This window comes from Chiloscyllium plagiosum, unplaced genomic scaffold (assembly GCF_037043375.1).
Source record: "Chiloscyllium plagiosum isolate Xiang-an unplaced genomic scaffold, Cpla_swu_hap1 HiC_scaffold_28, whole genome shotgun sequence".
Classification (NCBI taxonomy): Eukaryota; Metazoa; Chordata; class Chondrichthyes; order Orectolobiformes; family Hemiscylliidae; genus Chiloscyllium; species Chiloscyllium plagiosum.
The window spans coordinates 23,184,094-23,209,372 of NW_028270166.1; the positions used below are offsets into that span (position 1 = coordinate 23,184,094).

Sequence of the window (25,279 nt, forward strand, 5' to 3'; positions counted from 1 at the left end):
TACTCTATGACTCTAGTCGTCGTAGTGAGTACTTGGTGACATTGGGGGTCTCTGTCATGTGGAAATTATGAACATTTGTGAATCAACAAACAAACTTTTTTTTGTCAAGATCCTCGCTAATGTTCTCCCATTGTAAAAATTATTGGTCCTGTTTTTTAACAAGGTGGTCAGGGGAGCTTGGTGGATGGGCATGGAACCTATAAGTGGTGGTCTGGCTGGTCATCATATGTTTACATGTGATCCAAACCTGACCAAATCCATGACTTGATGGAGGATGGGTGATAAAGTTAATGGAATAGGTATGCTGATCTCCTCCTCACTTGCTCAAAAGGCAGGGTAAAATCAGGACATGGCAAGTCTGCAACATTTATCAGTGAGGATAAGGTACTATTATCATTTTAACTACAATTCTGCCAGATCCAGTAAATCATTTAAAATCAGGGCCATCCTCAATTCTCAGGTGGACTGATGAATTTAGAAGATCAGACAAAGGAAGTTGGAGATTGAAGACCTCTAGGGAAATCGTATGATACATGCTGTAACACAGTCAGCATACTCATGTAGAATAACTTAAGACTGTGAAATAAAAAATCTGGATGGTTTGTCGTTTAAGTACTAATTCTCATGTGAATTGTGAATAATAGGAAATTCTGTGTTTGCTGAAAATACAATTATGCAATATTTTCTCTTCTAATACATTTTAAGAAAATGATTTACTTCAGTAATTGTTGCATCAACATAATGTTGTTAACCACCACCACCACCCTCACCCTGACTTTGAGCAACATTTTTCCATGTGAATGGAATAACTTCAGTGATGATATACACAGAGGGGATTTTTAGAGGCACACAACTGTTCATCATTTCCACAATACAGGACACAAATTCCGCACAGTTCACTGTGAGAATTGCATCACAAGAGGTGACAGGAATGAGTTCTCTTTAAGTTGTACTGTTGCTGGGAATAGATTCTTGTGAAAATTCTGATACGCGCACTTAAAATAAAACTGATATACCTCAACTGGACATTAAGTAGGTAAACTTATATTTTCAAAAACCAGAATGCTCTTCTTGGCGTGCTCATTTCGGCTCTAATACTGCACCCAAGGCCATCAATATGGTGCCCTTTCTCTTAAAATGGTTTGATGTCAAATTATATTAAATAATGTTCCTATAAGGTATTGCAGGGTAATTTTACTGTGTAAAAGGTGCTATATAAATGCAAGTTGTTGATTAGTGCTCTAACTCATTCGAACAAAAGCCAAGTAGTGCAACGAGCTGTTCTGATTGGAAGTAAATTAATTTAAGAAACACAAGAGCTACTTGCCCAGAGGATTTCAAAGCAAGTTCACATAAATGTCCCTGATATTGTGTGGGAAGGTGGTATCATTATTGCACCTTCTTTCCTAACATTGATCTTAGGTCTCTTTAATATTTAGCTTGGATTTAGTCCTGTTGTCACTGTCTCTGTCTAGAATTAGTTGTGAATCTTACACGGGAACGATGCAGCCAGCTAAACCAGTTCACATGGTGGTAAGCCCGTAAGTGTGGGTGATGATAAAAGTAGCAGATGCAGGTACACTGAACAACGTTTAAAAGACATTTGGATAAGTTCATGAACAGGGACTGTTGGGACATGGGCCAAGTGCAGGCAGTGGGACTAGTTTAGTTTGGGAACATGGTCAGCTCAGACTGAAGGGTCTGTTTCCACGCTATATGACTCTGTGAATCTATGTAAGTTTACCAAAGAACAAAGAGATCAAAGAACAAAGAACAGTACAGCAGAGGAACAGGCCCTTCAGCCCACTGACACATGATGCCTTTCCAAAATAAAAATCTTTTGCTTGGATATGGTTTGTATCCCTCTATTCCCTGCCTATTCATATATCTGTCAAGATGCATCTTAAATGTTGCTATTATATCTGCTTCACCATATCATACATCACTGGGTCATTTGGCAGGGCATGACTTTGGTGTCAGTTGCCTGCATCACCTAATTCATGTGCAAGAAATGGCACCATATTGAAATGGCAGGGGGCCCTTCATTACAGTTACAAGTCAGCAGGCACTGGTAAATACACAACATGTTGTTCATCTGCAGCATTGATCTCCTCCAGTGCTCGAGGGTGAAGTAGAGGATGAGTGATTCCCATAGTGCCAAAACCTCTCTAGAGGCAGCCTCCAAGAAGAAAGATTTTTCAAAAGCAATTCACCATCCTGTGATACACACTCCCACCCATCAAGTTAGGCAAGCCACATAAAAGTCACCAGCTTTCACTGGGTGGTTTAATGAATATGTGTGTTTCGCTAAATCAGGGAGGCAGAATTATATTGCATCAAATCATATTTAAATTTATGCAAGTCAGTAATTAAACATACCAGTGTGCTTCTCATTCTAATGAGCAAGTCTCCCATTTTGTTACCTTCCCTGCCCCTACCTTCATTGCTTACAGTTTGTTTGCTGCTGGGAATCTGATGCGATGCCTCCCACACCATTCTCTGTATTTGCCTATTACCTTGGGTGCTCCCCAGTCCATGCAAAATCCAGCACCCCCAAGTTGGAACATAAACCCCTGCTGTTGATCCTGTCTGTGATGATCTGTGTGTAGTCTTTGCTGCACAATGAGGATTGGATTGTAGCCATTTTCCCTAAGGATCCAACTGCTAACATATAATATAATGATGGCATTATGGTCTCATGTTTGTAGTGTTTATGTAATGAGTTATAGATCTTTTTGCACTTGGTAATATGTAGTGGGAGCATAACATCAGCATTGTGATACCCTAAGAATAAGTGATAACTCCCATTTGTCAGAACTGTATGAGGCAATAATTGGCTCCAATATAAATTAACTTTGAGAGCATTGGGCTGAGGTGTTTAATCAAAGTGCTGGAACAATGATTAACACAAACACTGCAACCAAACAAAACATATTAGCAAATGCAGTGCTAGGGACTTGAAATAAGTACTCAATTTAAGATAGTGAGAAAATTAAAATCATTGAATACATCTCAAATTCTCTGGGTACATTACTTCCTTTAGTTTCAATTCTCACTTTTATGCTGAATTTCATTAATTAAAGTTGCAGCCATATCACATGAAAAGAACTGGGCACATTGTCAATGAATAAATCTTGATGATTACATTATTATAACATTATATAATACAATTATTGTATCAAGATTGGATAATACTGTCACATTGTCAAGTAACAAATCATTTTTGCCTATTGATTAGTTCCAGTCAGAACTGGTGAACTAATGTACTGATCTCCTGACCTGGCATTCTTTTGTTAGTTCTCCGGTGTAGCCATTCTGAAAGTTGCTCTATCCCATTTATTAATGGGTTTACACTGTCCATTTTGAAATTTGATGTGATGTTTGCAAAAGGCTTCACATGAGCGATTTGATAATACCAGTGATTCAGGAATGTCGTCCATAAGGCCTGAGAGCAAATCAAAACCTCAATCTTGATATCACTTTGAGTGTTTTAGTTCTTTGTTGATTAAGAGTTGAGTCAGTGTGCCATCCTGGAATATTCCAAATTGGAGTGGGGAAAAGAGTGACATAATCTATCAATATCTCTGTCAGCTGATCTTGAATGACACTGACTGAGACACAGCTCATCTCACTGTTTCACTGAAGAGCATGAGAAACAGCGAGGCCGTTAAACATAGAAACACAGAAAAAAAACCATTTGGGATAGAAGCAAGCCATTCAGCCCATTATGTCTGTACCAGTTGTGCTTTAAAATATGGCATTGCATAGCATTCAAATCTTGGCCTAAACTCATTCTTTTCAAATGATTCAAGTACATTTTAAGATATTTTATACAATTCTGAATATCACTTGAAAAGTCTAACTTTTCAAATGTAGTTCTCCCCGATGTACTGTAAATATTTCTCATTATAAATAGGTTAGCATCCCAGCATAAATATTAGAAAGAGCGTCCCTTGCTTATGAAATATTGTTGAGGTAGGCAGCATAGGGAATACTGTATCTTCAATAATCTTTTCACACATAAATTGTGGCATAAATCAATGCTAGCTTGAAGGTAAGCTTCATTTGCCAGGACTGTGTTGTGAAAATTGATATGCTTTCTGCAGTACTTTGCTGCGGAAACACTGCGGACATTGTGTCTGGCATACAAAGAAGTGGAAGAAAGCTACTTCAAAGACTGGAACCAAAGGCACCACAAAGCTAGCGTCATTCTACAGAATCGTGGAAGGTTGCTCGATGAGTTGTATGAAGAAATTGAAAGAGATCTGGTGGTAAGCCATAGGCTTTATTAAATAGTTATGCCGGAAGAGGTATTTGCAAGTCAAACCCTTTCATTTGCTAACTTATAGACACAATAATGGCTGTTTCTACCAGTTTGTTGCCTCTGAGCATCATTATTTATATATAGCCAATAGGATGCTTTCAAGTTAACCTTTGCCAGGAGAATCTTCATTATTTAGACCTTTAATAATATTGAAAGAAACACAGAGCTTGATGATAAGGGTGTTTGTCTAGATCAATGCAGGAGATACTTGTATAACCACTGCTAATGTGTAATCTGAACATTTATAGTGGCCTGTTTCTCTCTGAGTTACACTCCTGCCCTGTCAATACTAAGTTGGTTCACTAGGAAGACATGGTACACCAACATCCTGCTGTTCAAATCCTTGCAGAGCCTTGCCCATCCGTAACTCTGTAACCAACCCTGCTATACAGCACATTGGTGAAGCCTCTTCTGGAATACTGTGTCCAGTTCTAGTTGCCCAGTTATTAAGCTGGAAAGGGTTCAGAAGAGATTAACCAGGATATTGCTGGGTATGGAAAGTTTGAGTTATAAGGAGAGGTTGGATAAGCTGGGACGTTTTTCACTTGGGAGTTGGAGGTTGAGAGGTGACCTTAAAGAAGTTTATAAATTCATGAGGGTTACAGATAGAGTTAATGGTAGGTGCCTCTTCTCTAGATCAGGGATTTCAAGACTGGGGGCATATTTTTTAAGGTGAGAGGAGAGAGATTTTAAAAAAAAGACATGAGGGGCAATTATTTTACACAGAGAGTGGTTCACGTGTGGAATGAACCACCCGAGGAAGTGGTGGGTGTGGATACAATTGCAATGTTTAAAAGACATTTAGGAAAATATATGTGGACAGCACGGTGGCTCAGTGGTTAGCACTGCTACCTCACAACGCCAGAGACCTGGGTTCAATTCCCGCCTCGGGCAATTGTCTGTGTGGAGTTTGCACATTCTCCCTGTGTCTGCGTGGGTTTCCTCCGGGTGCTCCGGTTTCCTCCCACAGGCCAAAAACGTGCAAGTTAGGTGAATTGGCCATGTTAAATTGCCTATAGTGTTAGGTGAAGGGGTAAATGTAGGGGAATGGGTTTGGGTGGGTTGCTCTTCAGAGGGTCGGTGTGGACTTGTTGGGCCGAAGAGCCTGTTTCCACACTGTAAGTAATCTAATCTAATCTAATGTATAAGAAATGTTTGGAGGGATATGGGCCAGGAGCAGGCAGGTGGGAATAGTTCAGTTTGGGATTATGTTCAGCATGGACTGGTTGGACTAAAGGGTCTGTTTCCATGCTGTCTTAACTCTATGACTGTATTCTTCCAATTCTGGTCTCTTCCATATTCCCTCACTTTCTTAAGTCCTTGGTGGTTGTCTCTTAGCTACTGAGCTTCGAAGCTCAAAGTCTCTCCCAAAGCTTCCTTTTCCTGTAATGTGTCTTTGTTCCTTTAAGATGGTCCTTTCAAACCTAACTCTTTGACCAAGCTTTTTGCCATCTGTCCTAATATCTCCTTACACTTGCTGTCAATTACATCTGATAATTTTCCTGTCAAGTGTCTTGGGACATTTTATGAGGTTACTGATGCTATAAACAACCTGAGTGCGAGAGCTCAGCTTTCTCTTCAGTAATCTAATTGTTTTTCATAAGTGACACCTTCCTTCCTCATCATCTTATTGATAAATATTGTATTAAATATGTAACAAGGGTCAGATGAATACTCTCCATCTGAAACCTTCTGATAACTGGAAAACAAACCTCTGTTTGCTTCAGCTGAAATTTTGACAAATGTTTTTTAACATCTCATTTTAAGAATTAATACACGTCTTTGTATTTCAGGCAAACTGTGGTGTGCATGGAAATGCATTTTTACTTCACAGTTATTTCATTTTTGTTAAAGACTAATTGGTTTAAACTTTTCAATTTGTGGTGCTATAATATGAAGTCTGTGCAGCCCATTGCAGCTACCAAACATTTGAATCAGAGACTAGGAAAAACTCCTTTATTTTGAACTTATTCACAGGATGTGGGCATTGCTGGCTAAGCCAGCATATATTGCCCAGAGGGCAGTTAAGAGTCAACCACATTGCTATGGGTCTGAAGTCACATGTCACTCCAGGTCCAGGTGGGGATGGCAGTTTGCTTCCCTGAAGGACATTAATGAACCAGATGGGTTTTTTTCCGAAAATCGACAATGGTTTCATCTTCATCATTAGGGACATTTAATTCCATATCTTTATTGATTTACCTGGGTCTCTGCATTAACAGTCCAGTGACAATACACCAGGCCATTGCCTCCCTGAGATTCAGTTGAATTCTATATTGGTGTAACGAGGTGTGTTTTGCAACACCATCAATGGACCTTTCTTGATCTCTTCTGAATTGTGGAATTCAAACAAGCTAATTTAACAATGTATTTAGAGAGCAATTCCATTCAGATTCTGGATAGTACAAAAGACTACAAGATCAACATTAGTAAAATGGAATGAAAACAGAAAATGCTGCAGAAACACAGCAGGCCAGACTGCATCAGGCAGAGAGGGCATTCCAGATCCATTTACTAGAATGGATGAAAATCATTGATCTGTAAATATTAGATTTGATTCTCTGCCCAGATGTGCTGCCTGACCTGCTGGGTTTTTCCAGACTAAGGATTCTGTGATTGTTGGGAAAAACCCTCTGGTTCACTTAGCTCCTTCAGGGAAGGAAACTACCATCCTTATCCAATCTGGCTCTTAAATAGGGATGGGCAATAAATACCAGCAGCTGCCACATACCACAAATGAATAATAGAAAAGGCTTCAAAGGGCAGGTTGCAAGCCTCCTGAAGGAGACTGGGGAACAGAAAGGTTGGTGGGGTGTCCCATTCATGGTGGAAAATGAAGCAGGCCAGAGGAAAAGCTGCTCTAGGTGTTGTCTTTTCTTTCGGGGGGTAGGTTAAGCTGTGGAGGAAATGACGTTGTGGTGAAATATTTAAACTTTTAATTCACACCCTGGGAGCACTGCCTGCTCTTCATTCTGCTTCCATCAAAACTAATTGCAGTCTTTAACCTCCCAGCCAACCTGAACCTACTGTCCTCTGGGGTTAAAATTCCCATTCACCAACATCAAAGCATCAGGAGGTTCCTCAACTGTGGGAACATCACTGAGGAGGTCAAACCTTTTTAACCCAATGTCCTCAGGCAGAGGTGCAGGTGGCATTTGGTAGTATCAGAAATCCACCTAACTTTCCTCTGTTTGTTTTCTGGGCACTGAGGCTACTTAAAGACCCCAACATAAATCCAGCTAATCCAGATCAGGTTCCAAGCTGAATAAATGACTGGATAAAATCCCTCAACAGGGGATGATGGGGATTACCAAGGAAAGCTAAAATCAAATTATAGAGAGTGGAAACATTATCAGAATGGTAAGAAATTCTAGTCGACCAGGAACAGAATCTTTAGCTGTACCAGTCTTCAGGCGTGGCTCTCTTATACACACTTATTTTCAGCATAATGCTTGCAAACGTGTTGAAGGCCTTTGCTTAAGTGAAGTGCTTTTTTGCATTTATGTTACAGCTAATCGGAGCCACTGCTATTGAGGATAAATTGCAAGATGGAGTCCCTGAAACCATTCAGAATTTGAAGGAGGCAGATATTAAAATTTGGGTACTGACCGGAGATAAGAAAGGTGCTGGAATCATCATAAATTATTCAAATATACTTTTTAACATTTTTCCTCACTTGTGCAAGATTTCCTTCTGGGAGAAAGTGAGCACTGCAGATGCTGGAGGTCAGAGTCGAAGAGTGTGGTGCTGGAATAGCACAGCCAGTCAGGCAGCATCCGAGGAGCAGGAGAATCGATGTTTCGAGCATAAGCTCTTCATTGGACCCCTGTTCCTGATGAAGAGCTTATGCTCGAAATGTTGATTTTCCTGCTCCTCGGATGCTGCCTGACCTGCTGTGCTTTTCCAGCACCACAATCTTCAACCAAGTTTTCTTTCTGCCATTCACGTCCACCTACCTTTCAACAGCCAACTAGGTTTGCTTTGTGATTATTTTTGAATGTGGTCTATCTTCGGCCAATGCAAAGACACAAGGCATTTTACAGAACAGTGGAAATGTCACAGGATTTATCAATCCAAAGACCCAGGCTGATGAGTAAACATCACACCAGTGCTGAGGTGAAATTTAAAGTTAATTAGTGAATCTGGAGTTGAAAGCAAGGATTGGAGTCTCCGACCTTGCAGCCTGAGTCAGAAGGCTGGACTAGAAAAGGGTCTGTTTCTTTCTGGAAGGAGGGTCGAGCTTTGTCTGAGGATCACATGCTGCTTTCATTAGCCGTGCATACCTGGGTAAAGTGGCCAATCTCATGCCTGGACAGGCAGCTGGATGTTGGCTCTGTCACTGACTCAAGGGGTCAGAGGTCCTGCTGCTAGATTTAAGGGCACTTGCCCAGGCTTGCCCATCATTACTGTCCCAGTGGTTTTACAGCACTCCCAGGACTCCTCCATTGACCTCACTCTTTAGATTCAACCATGTTACAATTGTATTCCACCAAATTAGTGGAGCTGCAGAACAAACGTCTTAAAATTCCAACCAACAATCATGAACAAAATGATGACAGAAAAATCATTGTCACTATTTCCCACCCAATCCCCTTCCTCAGCATTAATAACCATACTGTAACACCCTTGCTGTCTTGTCCACACACAGTGCCTGCCTCAATGCACCTTACTCCCCTTGACTTGCCAGGTGTGGTTGGACAGTTGCATATGATCTCTTGTCTTCACTTACTCTACCACAGAATCCACAATTGCTCCAATACAAAAAAAAGGACCAGTCAGGTCTCAGTTCGGCAACATAAACTAAAGTCTCTGATGTGCTTTGGCACATTTCTGATCTTAATTCAAATGACTGCAAACTTAAACCTGGCTTATACAGTCTGACTTTAACCCTATAGGCTGTTGCTGTCCACCCAAATCCTCAAAGAATCCCAAAGCATTGCTCTGTGGCACCTCACTCCCATGTTAATGGAACACAGAGGAACAGTGCCATTGAAAAGAGGAGAGAGCAAAAACCATTATCCGACTGTTACAGTATCGAGGCATCATCTTCAGACTGGGAGATTGCACGAATTCTGTGACCATGGTATAAGATGAATTTGAGCACTGTTTCATTCCCTGACACAGAAATTGTTACAGCTGCAATGCAGAGTTGAGAGCCACAGCAGAATGCAGTTGCTGCTGATGTGGGCAAATACATATTTTCAACATTGGAATATGGGTCAATAAAGCCTTTGGGAAAAGCCTGTGATTCCTAGATGCTTACTAGGTAGACAGCAACACTTTTTGAATGAATAGCAATTACCTTTTTTGTAATTTCATTTTTTTTCCCCCATTTTCAATAGAAACGGCAATTAATATTGGATATTCCTGTAAGTTACTCTCGGACCGAATGGTGCTTTTTGATGGGCATGATATCAGGTCAGTAATGAGGAGTGGTGTTCCCTGTTAGTGAATTGCTTCAGCAGTGTGGTGTAGCTGCCACAATATAAGGGGTGTGGAAGATAACCTTGGCATTGTAGGGAGGTGTGAAAATGCTTTGGGTGTCTGTTGCTATGACATAACTATGTCTGACTAGCACTGAGTGGGTTAGGACTGAGGAATCTCACAGAGTGGGATTCTCTGCATCCCAGCCTTCCTGCTCTGGGTGAGGCAGAGAGAGAGATGATTGGAATCTGCTGTTTAGAGTCATAGAGAGTCATAGAGATGTACAGCATAGAAACAGACCCTTCGGTCCAACCCGTCCATGCCGACCATATATCCCAACCCAATCTAGTCCCACCTGCCAGCGCCTGGCCCATATCCCTCCAAACCCTTCCTATTCATATACCCATCCAAATGCCTCTTAAATGTTGCAATTGTACCAGCCTCCACCACATCCTCTGGCAGCTCATTCCATACACGTACCACCCTCTGCATGTAAAAGTTGCCCCTTAGGTCCCTTTTATATCTTTCCCTTCTCACCCTAAACCTATGCCCTCTAGTTCTGGACTCCCCAACCCTAGGGAAAAGACTTTGTATATTTATCCTATCCATGCCCCTCATAAGTTTGTAAACCTCTATAAGGTCACCCCTCAGCCTCTGACGCTCCAGGGAAAACAGCCCCAGCCTGTTCAATCCTCTCCCTGTAGCTCAGATCCTCCAACCCTGGCAACATCCTTGTAAATCTTTTCTGAAGATTTAGGCTTGGGCCTAAATCCAGGCCTTTGGAATGCACACTCAATGAACTGTAGTAATTCATGGCACCATGATTAGATACAACGGTGAGGTAGTGGTATAGTGGCAGTATCAGTGGGTTAGATATCTAGAGGACCCCTGGGGAGGTGAGTTTGAATCCCACTGGGGCAAATGATGAAAATTGTACTTGATTAAAACTTTAGAATTAAGATAGTCTCAAGGTAACCATTGTTGCAAATAGTGCTGTTTAAGGGAAGGATATCTACCTGCGTGTGACCACACAGCGATGTGTTTGACTCTAATCTGACCTCCGAATGGACATTTCATTCATGGGCAACCAGGGATAGGCAACAAAAGCTGGCACAGCCAATCACATCTCATCAATGAATGACACAAAATCGAATTGTGTTGCTTCCTAAGCACATGACAAAACCTTTCGTTTTAAGGCTTGAGTACGAAATGATCATCATAAAGATTATTATTAACATCCTTGGCAGCGTGAGAGTGCACTGTTCTCCCCCTCTCCCATCTCCTGTAAGCTGCTTTTATTTCTAATTGTAGCCTGGGTTCAAGTCCTGCCTGCTCCAGAGATATGTCAGAACACATCTGAATAGGTTGATTCGAAAGTATCTAGGGACTTTTGGAATGATCAGTAGCTCATTCACTTTATTAAATGTAACCCTTTAAATAGTGATTAGTTAGAATGTTTTACAGACCTCTGACTTAACTGCAAGAGCATGAGCTGAGGGATCCTGTGTGAAATGTGAGCCAACAGTAACATAGTGCACATTTCTGTCATTTCACCACCTCAGCAAAGCCTTGGAGAAGTTACAGAAGAGCAACTACATGTACAAGGATAACAACATTGCAACAATTTCTGGGGCCATAAGCAACAGTGAGCAGCCTGACCTGCTCTCGTGTGACAACAAGGCTCTGATTATCACGGGAAGCTTCTTGGTAAGCTACACGTTCCTTCGACTTATTTACTTTTAGACTCTATTAAGCATTATTTTACCAAGAAATAGCAATTATGTTGTGTGCAGATCTTAACAGTGACCAGGAAAATGGGAGAATTATCGATCTTCCAATGGATTTTGCTGTAACACTCACACAGAACATGACATGTTATGTAGCATGATCCAGATCTGGACCTGAGAACAAGCAGAGGAAGTGACATAAGTGAGATAATTGCATTGAGGAATGAAACTAATCGAAAGAGAGCTGTGTAGATTTCCAGTTTAATTCCTGGAATTAAAGAGTTATACTTTGACAACAGAGTTAGTGAAATGGACCTTTATTGTCTGGAGTTTAGAAGAATAAGAGGTGACATCAATTAAAATGGTAAAAATTGTAGTGAGTATGAAAGGACACATGCTGGGCTAGACTTCCCTTATCTCATCCTGCACCATCTCCCATGATTATGATTTCCTTTTTATATCCTATTGCCTGGCCTACAACTACAAATAGTTGTTTCATTTTTCATATTAGCATGTTATTATTTTGTTTTATTGTTGGGGTTGACCATAATAGTTAGTCAAACCAGTTGTTCACATTTTTTGATTAATCTGTTGAAATGTAAATATTTCACTGAGACTTACAAGTTTTTTTTTTACGTTTTAGCATAAATTTCTTAAGATTTAACACAGCTTTGAAGTCTGGATGTCTGTTGTGCTTAGCTCCCTTTTATACTCTTCATATCTAGACTTGAAGGTGTTGCTTCTAGTCATATTCCAGTCGTTCTTATTTATCTGTGAGGGAGATACCAGGTTACTTTGCAAGGTCTCTTGGTCTTGCAACCATGTTAGTTCAATTTCAAATTTGGATAAGTTGTATCAAATATATACACTTAGACCCGTTCAAAAGTGTTCATGGACTGTCAGTGGGAGACAGTGGGGAAAGCGTTGTGGAATATTGCCTCCCATTAGTGAAACGTTTAATTACAAATATCAATTCCGTTTCAACTCCACTTGTTGAATTTGTAACATTTTCCAATCTACATTTAGAACAAGTTCACAAGACGCTTGAAGCAATCGAAAAGGAAGAAGACATCTTGCTGGAAGTTGAGAACTGTCATTAACCCAAAATCAAGAGAGGAAGTTGACTGTGAAGAGGAGGCTCATGAGAGAGCATTTGTGGAGCTGGCCTGTCTGTGCAAGTCTGTCATCTGCTGTCGTGTCACTCCCAAGCAGAAAGCCATGGTGGTACAGCTGGTCAAAAAGTACAAGAATGCCATCACGCTGGCCATAGGAGATGGAGCGAATGATGTTAACATGCTGAAAAGTAAGAATAAACTCTCAAAGCCATGAAGAGAGAGACACAGCTAAGGTCCAAAGCCATAGAGCAGTGTTAGATCTACAGCATGGTAACAGACCCAACTCGTGCTTGCTGACCAGATATCCTAAATTAATCTAGTTGACTAGTTAACTAATCAGCTAGTTAACTTCAGTTGTTAATCAGTAATTTCAGTTTTACAGAAGATCAGTGTGAGTATGAGGAAGGAGGGGACAATGCGTGAGCTTGGGACAAGATGGGGTAGGTAAGTTGAGGGGGATGGGAACCTGTTCAAGCCACCTCAGTACAGTATCCATGGAAATCTCAATTTGTGTGTCCTGTCTATATGATGGGAGCCTAATCTGGTGGGAAGAGTTACATTACAGGCAAACAGGAGTGGGAATTCAGGTGATGGGGGAAAAACAAACTAAAGGGTATGAAGAGTGAACAGGGGAATGATATGTGCAGAAAGAACCACTGGCACCAAGTAGTAGAATAAAAGCATGGACTTGATGGGCTAAATGGCCTCCTTTTGTGTTGTAATACTCTAATATTCTGTGACTGCAACCATCAGCAATACTGGCAGCATTATTTCAGAGACATCGAGCATTTAAAAGAACGGTAACATTATGGAACACACACTGGAAAGGTGCTGTGAGCCCCTGAAATAACTCATTAATGTTGGTTGATTGATGTCAGATCCCTCTGATTTATTACTAAAAAGGAAAATTTAACCTTTAATAGTTTTGCAATTGGATGCAGGTAGATTATATTAATGGAATGCCGTAGTTGAATGTGGTCCTCGATTCTTATGGATTCAGACATTAATCCTCCTATCGCTTACCACATCCTGCATTCTTATTGGTTTCAGGAACTGCTAGGGAATCAGGTAACTTAATGGCCCATTACTCAAAGACATTAGTTTTTTAAGTGATTTCAAGGTCTTTGCCACCATTTCTGAAATCTAATTTGGCATATTAATCATTCTTCAAGCGAAGAACTCCCTCACAATTTTCCTTTTATGAGTTTGAACTTTTATCTCTTAATCCTACACACCCAATTTTACTTTGAGTCATTACCAGCCTTTGTTTTTTCCTTTACAGTTAAATTATTTGTTAATTTCTCCTTAAGCAAGGCCAATACATAAAAATTGGTCTCAATGTCCAATATTGTTTCATGTTCAGGTGTAGTGTTTACAGGAACTGTGCTGCCACCTGGTGGTTTGTACAATAGTTATTTTTACAACACATTAAACCCAAATCTTAAGAATGGCATTTTTTTTAGGAAACTGTACTGGTTATGAAAACCATGGTAAAAGAAGTATGATCTATTCCTTTTCTTTTCTGTGTAATTGAACTATTTCATTTAAAACAGTGAAGCTCAGCAGAAACTAATACAATGTGATTTAAGATCTTGAGACTTTAAAAAGGAGATCAGTCTTCCATTGTGCTGCTTCAATAGGTGATAACATTTTGAGACCCAGTGTTAGGAACAGGCTGTGATATTTTAGCAGGTTAATGTTGTTTGGTGGATGTCACACCAGTCCTAGTATTTAATAAACAGGCAAATCAGATATTTCGAACCCAGATTTTGTGGGACGTTTTCTACTTTAAGCTCTCTTCCCAGGTCCTGGTGATATGTAAAGTTCTTATCATTGTGGTGGAAGATTGTTGAGCTTAGTAATAACAAGGTATCATGGAGAAAGAAATGAAAACGGCTTGAAATGTTGATGGTTTTATATTGTTAGCTCTGCTTCCAAATAAAGAAACAACAGTTCTGGCTCCTCATCCAAACAATTTCTATGATTAATCCAAACCTAAAAGTGATAGAGATAGGTTCATCCTCAGAATACAATCAAAAGATCAAGCATTCATTTGAGAAAAGGATCCCAGAACTGTTCAGTGGAATACAAGATGACAGCACAGGCTGGGGGTGATGGAGGGAGAGACAGTGTAGGATAGAGGCTGTGGGTGGGGGGGGGATAAGAATTTCCTCCTCTCTAAACTTAAAGGAAGGAACTTACTTTAGTGTAGGTCATGTGTATCGAGATATACAGATGAAAAAGCAGGGAACAGAGGGATATGGACCATGTGCAGGTAACTGAGATTAAATTAGAATGGCATCATGGCCAACACAGACACAGTGTTGCACTGCACCATGTTCTATTGTTGGGTGATCCAATCCCATGAGTTTCCTACCCGGGGGTATCGTGTTAAAATGACTCCTGCCTTGACTGATCTTTTCTCCTCCTCCCTTTCCATCTCCTGTTCTTAGTTATTGAGGGGGTGCAGGTTATGGGGTGAAGGCAGAAGAATGGAGTTGTGAAACATAACCCTGATTTGACAATATGAAAAGAATACTTAAGAAGACTATTTTCCAGTTCAATCATTCTCATTATTTTAAAGTATAATATTTTGTTTTTATCTCCTTAACATTGATTAAATGATGATCAAATGGTGAAGCAGACTGAATGGCCTAATTCTACTTCTGTGTCTTAAACTCTTAGCGTCTTATCCGTGAGAACACTGAGTATTCTTTCCCTTTCCCTGCACAGCCCCAATAGGTTCAGTTCTTTTGGTTTATTTTAAATATTAGCAGCCAAAATTTACAACAGTCATTTATTGATATGTGCTGCCTTTAGAGCAAGATGAATTGAATTGAATTGAATTTATTGTCACGTGTACCGAGGCACAGTGAAAAGCTTTGTCTTGCAAGCAATACAGGTAGATCACAGAGTTAAGTCGTATAGATAAGTAAATAATAGGTAAACAATGGCAAAAACAAAAGCACAGGTACAAGTGAATTGGTGGGCGGCACGGTGGCCCGGTGGTTAGCACTGCTGCCTCACAGCGCTAGAGACCCGGGTTCAATTCCCGCCTCAGGCGACTGACTGTGTGGAGTTTGCACGTTCTCCCCGTGTCTGTGTGGGTTTCCTCTGGGTGCTCCGGTTTCCTCCCACAATCCAAAGATGTGCAGGTCAGGTGAATTGGCCATGCTAAATTGCCCGTAGTGTTAGGTAAGGGGTAAATGTAGGGGTATGGGTAGGTTGCGCTTCGGCGGGTCGGTGTGGACTTGTTGGGCCGAAGGGCCTGTTTCCACACTGTAATCTAATCTAATCTGAATGTTAAGAGTTTGTGAGTCCATTCAGCATTCTAATAACAGTAGGGTGAAACTGTTACAAAACCGGCTGGTGCTTGTGTTCAGGCCTCAGTACCTTCTCCCCAGTGGTAGAGATTGTAGAAAAACATTGCCAGGGTGGGAGGGATCTTTGAGAATGCTGGCGGCCTTTCCTTGCCAGCGGGCCTGTTAGATAGATTCTATAGATGGGAGATTGGCCTTTGTGATTGTCCGGGCCTGGTTCACCACTCCTATAACCATCACCGATCTTGAATGGTACAGTTGCCATTCCAGGTAGTGATACATCCAGACAGAATGCTCTCGATGGCACACCTATAAAAGTTGGCAAGGGTATTCGCCATCATTCCAAATTTCCTCAGCTGCCTGAGGAAGAAGAGACGTTGTTGGGCCTTTGTAACCAGTGCATCCACATGAAGAGTCCAAGAAAGCTTGTTGTGGATGACCACTCTCTAGAGCTTGACACTCTCTACTCGTTCCACCTCTATGCTGTTAATGTGTAGGGGAGCATGAAGTCAATAATGAGTTTCTTGGTTTTGCCAACATTGTTCTCAGTGCACCATTTTTCAGCTCTTCCACTTCCCGTCTGTGGTCTGTTTTGTCACCATCTATGATTCGACCGACTATGGTGGTGTCATCAGCAAACTTGTAAATGGCATTCATCTGGTATTTGGCGACACAGTCATAGGTATACAGTGAGTACAGTAGGGTGCTGCGTACACACACCAGGGGGCTCCAGTGCTGAGTGTTTTGAGGATGAAATATTGTCCCCAATCTTCACTGATTTGCATAAAAGGTGAAAAATAGATATGCTGATTGGACAAAGCTTCAAGATCATTCAAGAACCAGTCCCAAGTTGACTCTGTTTTTATGGTGTTGGGTTGGCGTTAAGTTTATTTCCCATTTCTAACTGCCCAGTGTTATGGACTAGGCCAGACCACTCAAAACATTCTTAAGCCGGCAGCACCAGATCATAACTTAGCAATTTGTTTTGCTAAGTGTACAGTGGAAATTATCCAGAGCAAGATAGCTAGGTTGATTACTAGATTTTAAAACACAAAAAATGTATTCACAAAGTTACACAATGAAGCACAAAAACAGAGTAAAGGACCCCTACAGAACACAGCCTATCCAACTAGACTTAATTATGCTCTTCCGAAATACACAACAGTCCCAATAAGTAAACTCCCTTTAAAAACCAGTAGAACTAGAACACATGCTTACAGGTTGAAGTTGAGAGGCAGAAAAGAGAGAGAGTTTCCACATACTTCCTGTTAAACCTCCCAGTTCAAGACTGAACTAAAACTGCTCAGTCTATTTAAAGAGCTGACCACTCCCCTTTCATTATACAGGTCACTTCTAAAACATGACCACTTTGGCCTGAAGTCTCATCTGTTTAAATATAAACAAAAGGCCTCTCAAAATCCTTTTCATCTCTGTACCAAATCAGACTGTTTGGAGCCCGGCCTGGTTTATTACCCCTCCAATAAAACAAGGACAGAGTCTCCTTGAACCAAGGAACAGCTTTTAGAAAAAAAGGAACAAGTTTTGTGACACCAGGAGGAGGTGCAAATCAACCAGCCTCTCGAATGTCAGTGGGTTTGACTCCACCAGAGTCAAATGAAAAATGTCATTCCAGAACCTGCGAATGGTCTGAGACTGAGAGTGTTCCAGTTCACAGCAAGTGATTTTACAAACTGTTGTGTCTTTCCCCAGCGGCGCATATTGGAGTTGGGATCAGCGGACAGGAGGGCATGCAAGCTGTTTTGTCCAGCGATTACTCACTCGCTCAGTTCCGCTACCTTGAACGGCTGCTTCTGGTTCATGGACGATGGTCTTACTTAAGGATCTGCAAGTTCCTGAGATATTTCCTATACAAGACATTTACGTTTTCCTTTGTCCAAATCTGGTTTGCATTCTTCAGTGGATTTTCTGGTCTGGTAAGAAAACATGTCTTAACGTTGCTGATATGCTTACCTGACGTTCTGAATCAATGGGAAGCATGGGATTTCTGAGTGGGTGCAGTTAGCAGCTCTGTTGAGGGCTTTCTAGGCCAGGACTTACCTGACTTCACACAACCAAAACTCAGCATGTTTATTTGGTATAAAACAAGCCTGATTTGACAATATGAAAAGAATACTTAAGGAGACTATTTCCCTCTTGCAAACTTGACCAGGTGAGATCTGTAAACTGTCTGAGAGGGACCTGGCTCCCTCAGCTCTCCCATGCCAACCAGCTCCCTCCCCAGTTTCCTGAAGTTTTAGTGTGAGCACACTGCTAATATTCCCCAAATTGTGAAAAGCCCATATGTGAAGCTGATGGTTCTTGACCCCACAAACCTTGGTGGTCTTGGAGATGTGGCTAGCCTGGATTTTACATGAGAAAGATTGATCTTGCTCCTCCTATTCTATCTTCAGCCCTTTGACCTCTCCCCTTACAAAACATGAAGGTGTTGCCAACAAGAAAACCAGCTTCTTGGAAACCTTTTAATCACACCACCCACAGTCTAAAGGAAATAATGCTATCGTACACTTTGACAACCTCTCTACTATTGATGAGCTGTTAGCATCATGGAGATTTAACAGCATGGTAAGAGACCCTTCTGCTCATTGTGCTTGCACCAGTCATCAAACATAAAAATTCACAGAATTCCTGTAAGTGCGGACATAGGCCACTTGGCCCATTGAGTTCACACCGATTTTCCAAAGAGTGTTCCATCCAGACCCACCCCCTACTCCTGTAACCTGCATTTCCCATGGCGAATCCACCTAGCCTGCGCATCCCTGGACACTATGGGCAATTTAGCATGGCCAAGCCACCTAACCTGCACAGCTTTGGACTGTGGGAGGGGAAACTAGAGCACCTAGAGGAAACTGATACAAACACAGAGAGAATGTGCAAACTCCAGACAGCCAGTCGCTCAAAGGTGGAATCGAAACTAGGTCCCTGGTGCTGTGAAGCAGCAGTGCTAACCACTGAGCTACTATGCCATCCCATCCTTTCCATTCTCATCCCAGTTTCCAGTACTTGGCTCATGGTCTTGTATACTATGTTGCATCAAGTGCTAATCTAAAGATTTCTTCAGTGTCTTGAAGGTTCTTGCTTTTATGTCCCTTTCAGGCATTGAGTTCCAGATACCCACTACCTTCCAGGTGAAAAACATATTCTTCAAATCTTCCCTAAATCTGCTACTCCTGAACTTACACCTGGGTCTCCTGGCTAATGACCCATCTACTAAGAAAAAACATTTTTCCTTATCTATATCCCTCATAACTTTGCACACCTCAGTCGGGCTCCCCCCTTAGCATTCTCTGCTGTACGAAATATAACCCCAGCCTATCCAGTCTCTCATCGGAGTTGATTAATTGGTTACTGATTAGTTACTCAATTTTCCCAGCTGGTATCAATGGTGAATTCATCATCAGCATGTTGTTTTGCAGTGTAAGTGATTCTAATGATTGAATTGTAACGGACAAGTAGTCAAAGGTGTTAATTCTCAGTCAGAAACTAAAGAAAACAACTCAAATGCAAAATGTATTCTGCCCTGCCCTGTGTTCTATCAAATCTCCAGTTTGCCAATCAATCTAAGTTTACATCGAAATAGGATTGCTTTAACTTGCTTTGTATCAACTTGTTCTTTAACCTGCACAATAACCTTCGGAATTCTGATCTCTGTTTTCTCTAAAGTCTGTCTTTGAGAAGTGGTGCATCTCTTTCTACAAAGTGGCATACAGCTGGCTGCCTGTCCTCCTGTTGGGAGCACTGGATCAGGTAAGGGGCCATCAAGCTTCTGTGTTCATCAGATTCCGCAAGTGAAAATAAACAAGGCGTTCTCCAACAATGCAAGTGATGGTCAGAGCACTGTGAAGAAAATTGTAACACATTGCTAAATTGAGTCAGAAGTCACATGACACCAGGCTATAGATCAACAAGTTTATTTGAAATCACAAGCTTTCAGAGTGCTGCTCCCTTGTCAGGTGAAGTGACACTTCAAATAAAGTGACATAGTGGTTATATCACAGGACTAGTAATCCAGACAGCCAGGTTAATGCTCTGGGAACACGGTTTCAAACCTCACTTTGGATCCAGCAGAATTTACATTTGATTAATTAATAAACCTGGAATTGAAAGCTGGTCTGAATAATGGTGAACCTGAAACCACTGTTTGATGTATAAATCCACCTTGTTCACTGATATCTTTTAGGAAAGAAGATTTCCCATTCTTACTTGGTCTGGCTTACAAGTGACTCCAGACCAATGCAATTGATCTTTAATTGCCCTCTGGAATGATCCAGCAAGCCACTCTTTTCAAGAACAATTAGAAAGTGATGCCCACTTCCCTTGAAAGAATTAAAAGAAATTTGTACCTCAGAGTCATGGAGTCATAGAGATGTACCCTTCAGGTAAATTCCTTCATGCCAGATATCCTAAATTAATGTAATCCCATTTGCCAGCATTTGGCCTATATCCTTGTAAACCCTTTCTATTCATATACCCATCTAGATGCCTTTGAAATGTTGTAATTGTACCATCCTCCACCACTTCCTCTGGCAACTCATTCCATACACACCACCACGCTCTGTGTGAAAAGCTGCCCCATAGGTCTTCTCCATCTCTTTCAACCATCCCATGTTACAGTGGGTTTCATGTTCTTATCAATGGTTAAAGAAGTTCCTCCTAAATTCTTCACTTGATCTTATTGTGGATACATCCTACTCATGGTCCCTTACAATGTAACCAAATTATTTAGTTGTTTATCCTAGCCTTGAAAACATGTAAAATTGAGAATAAAAAAGCCTCTGGTCGTTATCTATCCATATTCTTTAGTTGTTTTTCCATGACATTGCATGATTCATGATGGGGACATTATTTCTTCTGGTTTGTGTAATCAATCACACCTCAAAATAAAAGCTGTAAGGATTCCATCCCGTTTAACTCCATCCCCTGGACAACTTAAAAGAGATTTTCTGCTTTATTGGAATTCGCATGCACGTGGTCAATGGTAGATCCATCTCACACAGTAGTGGATGAGTTTCCAGTGTTAATGTTAAATAATTGGACAGTTGGCATAGTCTGGTGAACACCTTTTACATCTAGTGGCTTGGAAGAGGAAATATAGTTAAAAAGAATCAGGGACAGATGCCAATGCTCAGATGGGCCCATCAACTTCTAAAACACAATGAATGTCAATCAGTGCTCAAAAATCACCAAAATGGAAGGATCTTAGCTAAATATGGCCTGTTGATTTCTATTTGATGTAGATAAATACATCGTTCACATCTAGCACTTTCCTAGTAATACGTACCGCACATCTGATAGTCATGACTGCCGTTTATTCCTTTAAAACATTGATTTTATTTTCTTGCTTATTTCCCCATAAATAATTGAGCAATCGAAAAGAAATTGCTAGGTGTGACCCAATTAGTCAGAGCTGGGTTTTGATTTTCTCTGCTGAAGGTGCAGTGTAACTGTGAAGCAATCATGTTTCTGGCCAAGATAAGCCCTCCCAGATTTAGTTGATTAAACCACACCCACTGTCAAAATAAGCACCCACATTTAAAGGGCCACACCTCTGATTGACAGCATTGTCCAATCAAAGTGTCTACACCATATTTGCCATTGCTATCTTGGAGCTTGCAATCCCAATTGTTAATCACATGACCCCACCCTATGAAGTAAGGTACAACTTGTGTACAAGCCCTAAGTAATGTCATTCCGTTGAATTGGTTGTATTGCCCACATCAAACCATTTGCTCTATAATGATGTTTCAGTTCCCAGACTACTGTTTGAACTCAATGACTCCAGACAACTAAGAAACATTGATATAATATTTTGTATTAAATCAAGTTTTGGTTTATTGGACATCCCAATGCTCTGATCTGATGTTTTCCTATCTTTCTGTGTTTGCAGGATATAAGTGACAAACTAATTACCAAGTGTCCAAAACTCTACAAGATTGGACAATGCAATGAACTCTTCAATTATAGGATCTTTTTAATTACTCTATTTCACGGTCTTCTCAGTTCAGTAGTTATATTTTTTATACCATATGGAGCATTCTTGGATACTACAGGGAAAGATGGCATAGCAGTCTCAGATTACCAGTCTTTATCAACAACTATTGGCACTGCTGTGGTAATTTCTGTTAATATAGAGGTAAGTCCATAATTTAACCTTTGGCCATCACAGGACTACGTAGTAGAGTGTACATTAATGACTATTTATACTAAGAACCCTATTGAGAAAATATATTTTTTTGAAGTTCAAATTTGCTGATCAATTAAGTCAGTGTTTCACTAACTTTGATCTGTGGATCATCTGAGCGAGGTGGTTACAAAATAAAGTGGAAGATGGTAATTGTAATGTCACTGGATTAATAACGTGGAAATCTTGAATTGAAGACTTACCTCAGTAATGGTGAGAATGATACAATCATTAATTGTTGTAAAAGCCCGTCTGGTTCACTTTCAAGGTAGAAAATATCTCATCCTTACTCAGTCTGGACTACTTATGACTCCAAGTTTGCAGCAATTTTAACTGACCTCTGAAATTCCTGAGGAAACCACTCAGATCAAGGCAATTAGGGATGGGCCAATAAAATGCTGACCTTGCCAATGATGCCCACATTGTATCAAAGAATAAGCAAGGGTGCATATAGAGCAGGGCTGGGCTTATGAGTAGGCTATATGGACAATTGGTTAAAGCCCCCTCCGGTGTGATTTGACAAATGTTAAGGGAGTCTGGATCCTTTTACATTCAATCTTAGAGATGCAGAAAATTATGAAGCATGTCTCAATCCATCCTTTAATTGGTCTCCCAGTACTATCCCAGATTATTGCTTTACAAACTGAGCAATGCAAATTATCCTCGTAATTATATGGGTTTTAATGACTCTGTTTGGAAACCATGTTTTTACATCTCTATCCACTTCTCTTGAAAAACAACAAAGCACAGGCTTTGATATTGAATGAATGACCAGTGTCTTGTCAAACATTACAGCAAGGATAGGCGATCTCTCTAGTAAGAAGCAGTTACACCCATTACATTGACATTTGATATGGATCTGGCCAGACCCCTCAAAACATTTCAAGAATGTAGCTGAGACCCTAACTTTGCTAGTTGTTTATACATGTGTAAAGTGGCTATTCCAAGAGAGATAACACTGGTCAAACCACTTAGTTTTAAACAAAACAGACTTTATTTACAAGATTACCGAATGAAACGCAAACAAAAGAAAACATAATACCGAGTAACTTAACCTATCCGAAAACCCAACAGCTCATCCCAACTTACTGATGCTGTTCCCAATAGTTGCAACAACTCCCATAAGTACCCTTTTATGGGAAAATCAAACACAGGTTCTTAACAGGAGAGAAGTCAGAGAGAGATTATCATGGACCTGCTTCTTTGGTCCAGCAGCTTTTACAACACAAGTGCTCAAAACCAAACCAAACCAAGCTAGAGAAAAGCTGAGCTGGGAAAACTGGCCACACCCCTTTCATTGTACAAGTTATTTTTTCAAAAACTTGAAAGCCTTTTACTGAAGCAGTATCTGTAAGGTATAATCAAACTGGGCCTGAAACCCTTCAACTTAGACTTTTTGGCGTCTGTCTTTCATGACCTCTGAAAAAAAACTAAGGACAACATAACCTTGTTAAAGGAAATGCTTCATTACACATTTATAAGTAAGTGCCTGTTTTTTCAAAGTATTACAGACATTATTTATGTGCCCCACTTTTATATTGTAAACGTTATATGATTTAATTTAGTCATGGATCTGTGATTTCTACTCCAGTTGAAAATATCCTTTAGCCAAAAATATTGGTTTAAGTGATTGTACTTGAGTGTGGTTATTTTGCAGATGACACCAAAATTGGAGGTGTAGTGGTCAGTGAAGAAGGTTACCTCAGAATACAACAGGGTCTTGATCAGATGGGCCAATGGGCTGAGGAGTGGCAAATGGAGTTTAATTTTGATAAATGTGAGGTGCTGCATTTTGGAAAGGCAAATCAGAGCAGGACTTATACACTTAATGGGAAGGTCCTGGGGTGTGTTGCCGAACAAAAAGACCTTGGAGTGCAGATTCATAGTTCTTTGAAACTGGAGTCACAGGTAGATAGGATAGTGAATAAGGAAAATGCCCTTATTGGTCAGAACATTGGATATGGGAGTTGGGAAGTCATATTGCAGCTGTACAGGACATTGGTTAGGCTAGTTTTGGAGTATTGCGTGCAGTTCTGGTCTCCCTCCAATCGGAAGGATGTTGTGAAACTTGAAGGGGTTCAGAAAAGATTTACAAGGATGTTGCCAGATTTAGAGGATTTGAGCCAAAGGGAGAGGCTGAATAGACTGGAGATGTTTTCCCGGAGCATCGGAGGCCAAGGGTTGACCTTATAGAGGTTTATAAAATCATGAGGGGCATGGAAAGGGTAAATAGACAAGGTATTTTTCCTGGGGTGGGGGAGTCCAGAACTAGAGGGCATAGGTTTAGGGGGAGAGGGGAAAGATATAAAAGGGACTTAAGGGACAACGTTTTCATGCAGAGGGTGGTGCATGTGTGGAATGAGCTGCCAGAGGAAGTGGTGAAGGCTGATACAATTACATCATTTAAAACGCATTTGGATGGGTATAGGAATAGGAAGGGTTTAGAGGGATATGGGCCAAGTGCTGCCAAATGGGACTCGATTAATTTAGGATCGGCATGGACGAGTTGGAATGAAGGGTCTGTTTCCATGGTGTACATCTCTATGACTTGATTTAAACACTTCTATTGTGGTCCAGTTCAAAGGATTCAGAGGAATTAAAGTATTTTGTTGTAATCTGAAAGTGATGGACATATCCAAGAGTCAACTGCAGCTAGATTGATTAGCATTTAGATATGAAATAATTCTCTTGTATATCTAGAGAGCTTTTTTTTCAAATGTTTAAATGTCTAAATGAAAGCAGTTTCATGAAAAGTAAAGGTAGTTTGACTTCTGTAAATCTCTGAATAATTCAAGGTAATAATTTATTCTCTCAACAGGTTATGTTAGAGATTTCATATTGGACAGTTCCCACTGTTTTGTCTATCATCATCAGTCTTGCACTATACTTTTGCATCACCTTTCTAACCCAAAGCACCTTCTTGACTCAACTAGCACCAGATATGTTCCAGTTCCATGGTAAGAAAGCAACTTAATGTTTAGGTTTGTTGATACTTAACAGCAGATAAGTGAATTATTTTAGCAGTTTAGTCAATGCAAATTTGCAACAGATTGTAAGATTAACTGATAGAATACAAATTTGTACCTCTGTTCCAGGTTTTTCACTGAATTCATTGGGGTTGAAGAGAATATTTTCTTAGCTTTGAGAAATCTTCCAGCATTTGTCACTCT

General features: G+C 40.6%; 1 protein-coding gene across 10 annotated transcripts in view; it reads left to right on the plus strand.

The window, feature by feature from the left end:
• LOC122565318 (phospholipid-transporting ATPase IC) overlaps positions 1-25,279 on the plus strand; it is a 152,524-nt gene that overhangs the window by 110,695 nt on the left and 16,550 nt on the right. For 9 of the 10 annotated variants that reach the window (XM_087976047.1, XM_043721170.2, XM_043721168.2 and 6 more), the window contains 9 exons: positions 4,107-4,271; positions 7,836-7,947; positions 9,667-9,742; positions 11,311-11,455; positions 12,502-12,778; positions 17,621-17,844; positions 19,592-19,675; positions 21,816-22,061; positions 24,928-25,066. In XM_087976047.1, the coding sequence (XP_087832173.1) occupies positions 4,107-4,271; positions 7,836-7,947; positions 9,667-9,742; positions 11,311-11,455; positions 12,502-12,778; positions 17,621-17,844; positions 19,592-19,675; positions 21,816-22,061; positions 24,928-25,066 (1,468 nt within the window). The remainder of the gene's footprint in view (positions 1-4,106; positions 4,272-7,835; positions 7,948-9,666; positions 9,743-11,310; positions 11,456-12,501; positions 12,779-17,620; positions 17,845-19,591; positions 19,676-21,815; positions 22,062-24,927; positions 25,067-25,279) is intronic. The other variant, XM_043721169.2, reaches the window with a different exon arrangement.